This window comes from Heteronotia binoei, chromosome 17 (assembly GCF_032191835.1).
Source record: "Heteronotia binoei isolate CCM8104 ecotype False Entrance Well chromosome 17, APGP_CSIRO_Hbin_v1, whole genome shotgun sequence".
Classification (NCBI taxonomy): Eukaryota; Metazoa; Chordata; class Lepidosauria; order Squamata; family Gekkonidae; genus Heteronotia; species Heteronotia binoei.
Window position 1 is genome coordinate 41,811,864 of NC_083239.1, and position 10,812 is coordinate 41,822,675.

Here is a 10,812-nt window from a genome sequence, read left to right on the forward strand (position 1 = left end):
GCGCGCAGATCCTAGGCAGATAGTAATGAAAGCGCAATGGATCCAGATGTGGGGGCAGCCCTCTCCCATGAGATGTCATAAGCCATCCGAAACAGTTCAGTCTTGCAGGCCCTGAGGAACTGCGACAAATCCCGCAGGGTTTTTTTTTTTTATCAAGGGGACTTTTTAGAGCCAGTTTGGTGTAGAGCCAGTAGGGAGAGCCTGTTTGGTGTAGTGGTTAAGTGTGCGGACTCTTATCTGGGAGAACCGGGTTTGATTCCCCACTCCTCCACTTGCACCTGCTGGAATGGCCTTGGGTCAGCCATAGCTCTGGCAGAGGTTGTCCTTGAAAGGGCAGCTGCTGTGAGAGCCCTCTCCAGCCCCACCCACCTCACAGGGTGTCTGCTGTGGGGGAGGAAGGTAAAGGAGACTGTGAGCCGCTCTGAGACTCTTCGGAGCAAAGGGCAGGATATAAATCCAATATCTTCATCTTCTTCTTCTTCTTTACATACATGTGTGAAAAAATATGGGGGTCCAGATAAGGCTGCCAGTCCTGTCGATTGTGGGAGATTGGGGAAGGTGGGAACTTCCTGGAGGAGGGACCGTGATCGTCTTCCCGCTTGATGACACAAATTCCAGCACGATCCAGAAGCAATGGCATCCCACCAGGATTACAACCTAGCCCTCACCCCAAAATGTGATGGTTTCCGTAGTTTTGGGCTGAGTGCTACCGCAAAGCCATCACTTCCACGTCACACTGGAAGTTGTATCGTCGCGTGGGGACACTGATTTCACCCTCACTCCTGGTTGGCTGGCCATTTCCACCCACCAATCAGCTGTGTGTTGGCGGGCAGTAGCAGGAATTCTCTGGAGGCGCCCCGCCATTTGTGGACAAATGGTAAGCCTTGGTCTGATGCTGAACCCTCCCATTTTTAATAAAGCTAGTAATCCTTACAATTAGGAAAAAAAGTTTAACATTTCACAGATGCTACAGCTTTCCTTCAGACTATTACGATGGGGTGCCTTCCACAAGACTCGGACAAAAGAGAAGCCCAACCATGACCTGGAAGAAGATGGTGGCTAGAGAGGGAAGGGCATCTAGGCTTCCCCTGTTTCCGCAAGTCACGTTTCGTGTCAGCGTGTAGACGTCGCCTTCAAAGGACACAAGGTCATTCTTCTTCAGGGTACAGGCGCTGGGCGTAGCACAGCCCCTCATAGAGAAGTTGTGATCCCGCTTCCCTGTGGAGAAAAATGAAGCTGAGGAGCAAATTAAGGCGAAAGAGCAAACCATCACTTTTGGCATGTGATAGGAAGGATATGTGTGACATTTAGGCAGGCTGTAGTGGGAGCCTTATCCCCATTTCCTGCTGGCACTGCCAATGCCAGTATAGGGGAAATGGCAGGGGGATCAGCATGTGACATCACTTCTGGCAACCTCCCGCCCCCCCCCCCCCGCCACAGAAACATCATTACTTGAGAGGGCATGCTCAAGAATTTCCCATAATTCCTCTTTTTGCACCCAGACTACCTGGGGGGAAGGGGGGGTTGCTGGTTGCAGCTGGCAGCCCTCGTAATCACCCCAATAAAAGCATAAAATGATCCTTGAATATTGGATTAAATGATCTCTAAGGCTTTCTAGTTCTGCATATGCTTCAACTCTTGGGAGGAGGAGGAGGAGAAGAGGAGGAGGAGATCGCTTTTATATACTGGACGCAAGTATCCATATGGATACAAAAGAGCAATTTACAATTGCCTTCCTTTTCTCTCAGCATAACAGACACCCTGTGAGATAGGTGGGGCTGAGAGAGCTCTGACAGAAACTGCTCTTGAGAGAACAGCTCTGAGAGAGTTATGACTGACTCAAGGTCACACCAGCAGGTGCATGACGTGGCACAAGGAATCAACCTGATTCTCAAGATTAGAATACATGCTCTTAACCACTACACCAAACTGGCTCTCACCAGCAAGTTGGGGGCAGCGGTAGAGTTGCCAAATCCAGGTTGGGAAATTCCTGGGAATTTGGGGGGGGGGGAGTTTGGGGAGGGGCAAGACCTCAGTAGAGCATAATGTCATATAGTCCATCCTCTCAAATAGCCGTTTTCTCCAGGGGGATCTGATCTCTGTAGTCTGGAGATCAGTTGTAATTCTAGGAGTTCTCCCCGTACTTAGAAGCTAGCAACCCTAGGTTGCTGCCGAAAGGGGGAACATGTTCTGCTTTTAATTGTTCGCTTCCTTGGTGGGCAGAAAGGCAGAAATATACATTATGTAAATAAATAAAGACGACAGTACAGTAGAACAAGAGAAATCTTAAGCTCGAAACAGCCCAAAGCTGGTTCTTGGACCTCTCTCTAGTCCTTGCTGCCCTTTAATTGAAGACAGCGAGAAGAAATTCTCCTGGCTTGTCCAGTTCATCCTCCCTTCTGTGCTCCCTTCTGCCTCCAATAACAGTGTGGGTCACTGCACAAGAAACAGGGGGTTATATCCCAACCCTATGTGTGATCCTTGACTCAGTGCTGGTCTTGCCACTAGGCAAGTTAGGCAATTGCCTAGGGTGCTGGCCTACTGGGGGCACCAAACTGGGTACCCCCATGTGACTGGGTGATGTTATCAGTGCAAGGGGGGGGCACCAGAAGTTAGCCTTGCATAGGGTGCCAGACAGTCTAGGGCTGGCCCTGCCTTGACTCCATATAGAGCAGGGGTCGCCAAACTTGCTTAACAAGGAAGGGAGGGAGGGAGGAAGGAAGGAAAATGGGGGTGAGGGAGGAGAGGTGGGAAGAAAGCAACTTTAAATTTAAATGGATTCTCCAAGCTGCTGGCTGATTTGGCTTGGAGATGTGATTTAAAGAGACAAATGCCTTCTCCAAACTGGCCAAGGGGGTGGGGTGGGGGCTTTGAGAGCCACACCATACGTGTGAAAGAGCCACACGTGTCTCCCGAGCCACAGTTTGGCCACCGCTGATATAGAGGGTCTGGAGAAATACCGATAGATACTCCCTCGAGGCTGATGCACGTCTCTTCAGCTCCTGTGCAGGGGAGGTCAACTTGGCCTTCACATAAACTCTTGTTCTGGTTTGCGCAGGCTGGACAATACACTCCATTCTTCAGAGAACTGGCTGCAGGCACTGCAAGACAGGAGAGGCAGTTCTCATGTGCACAAGGGCCAAGGTGAGGCCTCACATCGCTGGAGCCAAGCAAAATACTTCCTGCTCGTCCCAGGACTGGCTTGTTTCCACATCCTGCCTCTTTGTCTCCCTGTAGAATGACAAAACGGCTAGGAGATGTCGAGAAAAGCAGGCTCGATGGCTTTTGATACGTTCCAAGTGAGCAAGGGAATGGACTGGTATCGCTGGAAAGGAAAGGTGTCTCCCATGAGGATTTGGAGCTGGGGGAGCAGACTTAGCCCTAGCATCCTTACAAGAAAGGTAAAGGTAGTCTCCTGTGCAAGCACCAGAGTGGTTTTTTTTAGCAGGAATGCACAGGGACACAGTTCCGGCTGGCTTAGTATCAGGGGTGTGGCCTAATATGTAAATGAGTTCCTGCTGGGCTTCTTCTACAAAATAAGCCCTGGCAAGCACCAGTCACTTCCGACTCTGGGGTGACGTCGCATCACAATATTTTCACAGCAGACTTCTTACGGGGTGGTTTGCCCTTGCCTTCCCCAGTCATCTACACTTTCCCCCAGCAAGCTGGGGACTCGTTTTACCAACCTCGGAAGGATGGAAGGCTGAGTCAACCTGGAGCCGGCTACCTGAAAACCCAGCTTCCGCCGGGATCGAACCCAGGTCTTCAGCAGAGAGCTCGGACTGTAGTACTGCAGCTTTACCACTCTGCTCCACGGGGCTGTTCCTTACAAGTACAGACATCTTTATTTCTTGCCATGGTTGCTCAAGCTAATATGCAGGCTTTCCATGTGAAATCTGGATGCTCTGATCTCTTGCTGCAAGGAGCTATGCTTGTCAAGCTAGAGTTGCCAATACCCAGTTGGAAGCCGGTGATCCCCTGGTTTGGAGACCCTCCCCACCCGCTTCAGAGTTATGAGAAAGAGGGAGCTGAATATCCTCTGGGCATTATACCCAATGGAGACTGGTCCCCATAGGGTATAATGGAGAATGGATCTGGGGCTCTGGGGGAGCTGTGTTTTGAGGATGAGGCACCAAACTCAGCATAGCATCTGGAGCCTCTCCTTTAAAAAAAACCATCCCAAAAAGACTGGACCAGGAGGATTTATATCCTGCCCTACACTCTGAACTTCAGACTCCATGAGCGGTCACAATCTCCGCGGTCTAACCCTGCCACCCACCGACCCCACAACAGATGACTTACATTGTTGCTAAAGAATTCTGAAGCTCTGCTCCTTTGTAAAATGTATTAATGTTCTTAGAAGCTTGTGGAAGCCTTGTTGTGAAACAGGGGATCAAGTACGGCCCTGTCGCATTCTGCGTGCCTTGCTGCACTGAATCATCATACTGAAATATTGATGAAGAGGTCTTGGGGCACTGGACTCCTTAGAAGAACCTACCTTCGCCACAAGGTGAACTGCATTTCTGGACTCTCTCAGCGTCGATTCGTTTATTGAGAAACTTGAGTGCGGGTGTGGTCATTGTTTGCTCTCTGATTGATTTCACTCTATATTATTACTTTATATTTAGTGATAAATCACTTGTACTATTTGTAACTACCTTTGAGGCTGGTTTTTCACAGAGACTTGTGTCTATTTCCTGCTCCATTTTTCTGTGATTCTCTGTTGGTTGCCTAATCCCCAGGCGGGAGCAGGGGATCCTCCGGTTTGGAGGCCCTCCCCCCGCTTCAGGATCATCAGAAAGTGGGGGGGGGGCGCGCGGAATGTCTGCTGGGCACTCCATTTCTCCCTTTGGAGACCAATTCCCATAGGGTTTAATGGAGAATTGATCCATGGGTGTCTGGGGCTCTGGGGGAGGCTGTGTTTTGAGGTAGAGGCACCAGATTTTCAGCATATCATCTAGTACCTTTCCTCAAAATGTCCGCCAAGTTTCAAAAGGATTGGACCAGGGGGTCCAATTCTATGAGCCCCAAAAGAAGGTGCTCCTATCCATTATTTCCAGTGGAGGGAAGGCATTTAAAAGGTGCGCAGTCCCTTTAAATGTGATGGCCAGAACTCCCTTTGGGGTTCAGTGATGCTTGTCACAACCTTGCTCCTGGCTCCACCCCCAATGTCTCCTGACTCCACCCCCAAAGTCTCCTGGCTGGCTCTACCCCCAAAGTCCCCAGATATTTCTTGAATTGGACCTGGCAACCCTACTACCAAGGTCTCTGTGCCATTTCACCATTTGGTAACAGACAGGAGGTGGTGCACAGACTCAGTTCTTAACTGACATCCCTCAGGTTACAAGTTCAAGGCTTGCTGTGGGCTCAAGGGCACTGCTCCGGCCTCCTCCTCAGAGCCAGAGCCTCCAGACTCAGTGAGGACCCACCACTTAGAGCCAGCTGGTCATTACAGCCACTTGTTGAGCAGCAGGCCAGGTTGCTCCGGACTTGTCTGTCAGTTGTGAAGCTCATTGTGAGAATTAACGGTGTACAGGAGCTTGGGGCAATGCATCCTTTATAGGTCCCATGGCCACTTCCCTCTGAAGGAGAGAAAAAACAAACATCATTATCTCCTCCCTGAGATGTGGAACACATTTTCACTCATTGACCAGTGTTGGTTGTCTACGCTGCCACATTTTGATTTGAAAATCCAGTGTAGAGGGACCCTTAAACTTGTGGAGAAATGTGCCATGTTGTTTACTCACACAATGAAAAGCTTTCCATTTTGGTATTTTACAGATCCAGTTTGGTGTAGTGGTTAAGTGTGCAGACTCTTATCTGGGAGAACTGGGTTTGATTCCTCACTCCTCCACTTGCACCTGCTGGAATGGCCACGGCTCAGCCATAGCTCTGCAGAGCTGTCCTTGAAAGGGCAGAATCTTATCTGGGAGAACTGGATTTGATTCCCTACTCCTCCACTTGCAGATGCTGGAATGGCCTTGGGTCAGCCATAGCTCTTACAGGAGTTGTCCTTGAAAGGGCAGTTTCTGTCAGAGCTCTCTCAGCCCCACCCACCTCACCGGGTGTCTGTTGTAGTGGGGTGGGGAAGATAAAGGAGATTGTGACTGCTCGTGGACTCTGATGAGATTCAGAGTGTAGGGCGGGATATAAATCCAATATTGTCATCATCATCATCATCTTCTTCTTCTTCTTCTGTTTGTTTTAGGGGAAAGAGGATTTTCCCACCCTCTCTGTTGCTGTCTGAGTCCCCATCAACAATTCATACAATCTCCCCTGAGAGCAGGTATTTTTGGTCTTTTATTACTCAACTATTTCTCATGGCCCATGAGCTGTTCTCTATCAATTGGAAAAGGAGGAGGGTTTGAATTTATACCCTGCCCTTCATTCAGAGTTTCAGAGCAGTTTATAGTCACCAGAGATAGGTGGGGCTGAGAGAGCTCTGACAAAAATGGCTCTTGAAAGAACAGCTCTGAGAGAAGTGTGACTGACTAAAGGTCACCCAGCTGGCCGCATGTAGACGACGAGTGGGGAAATCAAACCAGTTCTCCAGATTAGAGTCCGATGCTCTTAACCACTACCCCAAACTGGTTCTCTTAATGATCTATTCAATTTTAGATGCATAACAATCCTGTGAGGAAGGGTTAGGCTTAGAAATATGAATTGACCCAATCCACCCAGTGAGTGTTATGTCTGACCAGAGAATGGTTCCAAGATGAACAGCCGACACACTGGCGTCCCCAAAGTGGAGCCAATCAGTATCATGGCATCCACTGGCACTTTTCCTGGCACCTACCACCTACCTGTTTTTTAGAAAGGGGGTGGAGCCAGGTGGAACTTTTGCCCAGTGAGGCTTCTGATTGGTCATTGGCAGGGGTGGAATTCTAACAGGAGCTCTGGCCACACACCCCTGATGTAGCCAATCCTCCAAGAGCTTACAAGGTTCTTTTTTGTAAGCTCTTGGAGGACTGGCTACATCAGGGGGGTGTGGCCTCATATGCAAAGGAGCTCCTGCTAGAATTCCATCCCTAGCCATTGGAGAACTGACTGGCTGTGCAGATGGTTAAAAAAAAACACACACTGCTTTGGCAGCAACTTCCACCACAGCTCAAAGATCTCCACTGCATAACTGAAGGTATGTTGTGGCAGCCATTTTGTGGCTCTACCCATTGTGCCGTGTCAGAATTCCGAAGGCACTCACGGGCTCAGAAACCTTCAGAACGGCTTCTATACTATACCAGGAATGTTGGCAAGTTTATGATCCTTTATACCCACCAAACGGGTTGACCTCTAGATGAACACATATCATCCCTGCGTCTGTACAATTCATTCTCTGTTGGCAAGGCTTCCCAAGGTCACACTGAGCACACTCCATGATGCTGTTGTCTCCTGGAAAGAGGGAGAAGGAAATGGAGAGAAGGTTAGTGGTTTTTTAGCATTGTGGCTTTTATTGCAAGTTCAGGTCAAAATTCAGCCCCATTTGAGCTCACCAGGCCTTGGGCTCACCAGCATCTAGGGTCACCAATTCCCAGTTGGGGGCAGGGGATCCTCCGGTTTGGACGCCTTCCCCCCACTTCAGGGTCATCAGAAAGTGGGAGAGAAGGGAAATATCTGCTGGGCACTCCATTATTCCTATGGAGACCGATTCCCATAGGGAAAATTGATTTGTGGATATTTTGGGCTCTAGGGAGGCTGTTGTTTGAGGTAGAGACACCATGTTTGTTTTCAGCATAGCACCTGGTGCCTCTCTTCAAAACAGCCCCCAAGTTTCAAAACGATTGGGCCAAGGGGTCCAGTTCTATGAGTCCCAAAAGAAGGTGTCCCTCCTTCATTATTTCTAATGGAGGAATGGCATTTAAAAGTTGTATGGTCCCTTTAAATGTGATGACCAGAACTCACTTTGGAGTTCAATTATGCTTGTCGAAACCTGTCTCCTGGCTCCACCCCAAAGTCTCCTGGCTCCACCCCCCAAAGTCTCCTGGCTCCACCCCCAAAGTCCCCAGATATTTCTTGAATTGGACCTGGCAACCCTACCAGTGTCCAAAAGGCCATTGGAAGGGTAGCCTTGAAGCCACACTTATCATCTGCTGCCCAGGAAGCCCTCCACAAAACCTGAAGCCAGGCCTCCAACACCAGGTGAAGAAGACTCACCATGAACACAGGGGAGGAGACTAAAGACCAGAATAAGAAGCTTGATCGTCTTCATGGTGCTTTAAGGGAAATGTGGGTTACTCAGGTACAGACTCTCTGGAGCAGAAAATTGTCAGGCACACTGCAAAAGAGAGAGAGATCTTACTATATTTATATGACTCGCAAATTGTACTTCTCGATCTAAATCTGCTGCCCCACCCCCCGTGTTGCCAACCCTAGACATCCATGACACCTGGGCTTTTTTTTTTGTAGCAGGAACTCCTTTGCATATTAGAATGCTATGCTGAAAATTTGGTGTCTCTGCCTCAAAGAACAGCTCCCCCAGAGCCCCAGATACCTGCAGATCAATTCTCCATTACACCCTATGGGAATCGGTCTCCATAGGGAATAATGGAGTGCCCAGCAGACATTTCCTCCCCCCCCCCCCCCGCTTTCTGATGACCCTGAAGCTAGGGAAGGGCCTCCAAACCGGGGGATCCCCTGCCCCCACCTAGGGATTGGCAACCCTACTTTGCAACGTGACTTCCTTCCTTGTGAAGAGTGTGATGAAAAGGCTACACTGCTTTTGAACACACCATGTCAACATGTCCGTATTCATCCATTGTTTGACTTGGCAGGGTTAGGACACAGTTCTGCCTCCTGTATGTATGGTGTTCAGAATGCAGACCAGTTCCCACACTGCTGCCTCATTGTAATCGCCCTTGCTCTGTGACTCTTGGTCATGCTGGGCATATCAATCCTGTACGGGGCATGCCACGTTGTTGTGGAGCATTATTATCCACAAGTCAGCACTGTGGAGGTTGCAAAATTTGCATAGTTTCCTATTGACGGGCTCATAATGCACGCAATACTGTTTTACAAATCACAAAGATAAGAATGCAACGATTAGCCCTGCCAAGACACTTTTCAGAAGCTTCCTGCTTCTGTATAGTTCTAAAATTTGCATGCGTTTGCAATTTTCCAAAACCGCCCTCTGTTGTTTTGTCGTGCTACCATTAGTGCCACGCAGGCCCAAACTCAAAGGCTTTGTGCCTACCCAGAGGTGGAATTCTAGCAGGAGAGCCAGTTTGGTGTAGTGGTTAAGTGTGAGGACTCTTATCTGGGAGAACCGGGTTTGATTCCCCCCTCCTCCACTTGCACCTGCTGGAATGGCCTTGGGTCAGCCATAGCTTTGGCAGAGGTTGTCCTTGAAAGAGCAGCTGCTGTGAGAGCCCTCTCCAGCCCCACCCACCTCACAGGGTGTTTGTTGTGGGGGAGGAAGGTAAAGGAGACTGTGAGCCGCTCTGAGACTCTTCGGAGTGGAGGGCAGGATATAAATCCAATATCTTCTTCTTCTTTGCATATTAGGCCGCACACCCCTGATGTAGCCAGTCCCCCAAGAGTTTACAACGCTCTTTTTTGTAAGCTCTTGGAGGATTGGTTACATCAGGGGTGTGTGGCCTAATATGCAAAGGAGCTCCTGCTAGAATTCCACCCTGTGCCTACTCAATGAATATTCAAGAGCTTTTCCTCCAGATTTCCAGACCCTGCTTCTCTTGAAAATACTCTTGTCTAGAGCCTCTGCTTGGACACAATGAACACCCTTAATATTCCTGAATTGTACCAGAAATTATGGGATACCCATTCTCAGGAGTGGAATTCTAGCAGGAGCTCCTTTGCATATTAGGCCACACACCCCTGATGTAGCCAATCCTCCAAGAGCTTACAAAAAAGAGCCTTGTAAGCTCTTGGAAGATTGGCTACGTCAGGGGTGTGTGGCCTAATATGCAAAGGAGCTCCTGCTAGAATTCCACCCCTGCCCATTCTCATTTTTATCCTGAATACCAGGAAAGAACCAGCAGCAGTTTAATCCTCATCCCAAAGATATTTTGAGCAGGACAGAACTTCAAAAGGTCAGATGGCTTTGAAATCTGTGTCTTGCAAAAATTTCAAAGCACTTGTTACTTGGGCAACATCTGAAAAGAGGAGGAGAAAGTTTCCCCAGAAGTTAAATGTCAGAGTGAATCCTCATTTCTGTACAGAAAATATGGTTCCAGGGCAGAAACAAATCCGCCCCCATCAAGTTATCATCTGCATAGATCAATGTCAAACATTCGTGGAGAACTCTTGGGATCTGTGAATATTCGGTGCCGATTCAGCTTCTGACATTCAAAGATTTTGCAGTACATACCTGAGTACCTAGCTGAGTCTAACCTAGCAGTAGAATTTAGCAAATTTTATATTAACTTTATGAATTTCCTGAGCCAATCTGCACGTTTGGTTCCACAATCCAACTGGTAAAGAGTCCAGTAGCGCCTTTAAGACTAACACATTTTATTGCAGCATAAGCTTTTAGAGAAACACAGTTCTCTTTGTTAGATGCCTTTTGTCAGCACTGTGTTTCTTGGAAGTTTATACTACAGTATGTTACATGTTAAAAAGTAAATGAGGTGGACAAGAACATCACTAGGAAATACATGTCCTTTTGTTTTACCTAGACTTGGAGCAAGAGCAATTAACTTTTATTACCTTTTATTGGTGTTCCAGGCAAATCCTATCCAGACCAAATGGTCTTTCAATTTGTTTATGACACTATTTTGCCAATGGATCCTGACTTTGTATCACTTTACATTCTTAACCACTACCCGCCAGCTATATGTAAGTTCTGCTCACCGTACCCCA

The 10,812-nt window shown here is 48.4% G+C and overlaps 1 protein-coding gene across 1 annotated transcript; it reads right to left on the reverse strand.

The window, feature by feature from the left end:
• Positions 1–988: 988 nt before the first annotated feature.
• LOC132585854 (phospholipase A2 inhibitor and Ly6/PLAUR domain-containing protein-like) lies at positions 989–7,330 on the reverse strand. Its single transcript, XM_060257730.1, has 4 exons — positions 7,276–7,330; positions 5,430–5,582; positions 2,961–3,101; positions 989–1,218 (listed from the first exon to the last, which is right to left on the reverse strand). Exons 1-4 carry the CDS (start codon positions 7,328–7,330, stop codon positions 989–991), a joined length of 579 nt encoding a protein of 192 aa, XP_060113713.1.
• Positions 7,331–10,812: the final 3,482 nt, after the last annotated feature.

Excerpts from the sequence above, each read along its gene's own strand:
- LOC132585854 (XM_060257730.1), bottom strand. The coding sequence starts at position 7,330 with ATGAATTGTACAGACGCAGGGATGATATGTGTTCATCTAGAGGTCAAC. Across the intron at positions 3,102-5,429 it reads TGACCAGCTGGCTCTAAGTG|TGCCTGCAGCCAGTTCTCTG; the intron begins GTGGGTCCTCAC and ends CCTGTCTTGCAG. Across the intron at positions 1,219-2,960 it reads CCTCGAGGGAGTATCTATCG|GGAAGCGGGATCACAACTTC; the intron begins GTATTTCTCCAG and ends TTTTCTCCACAG.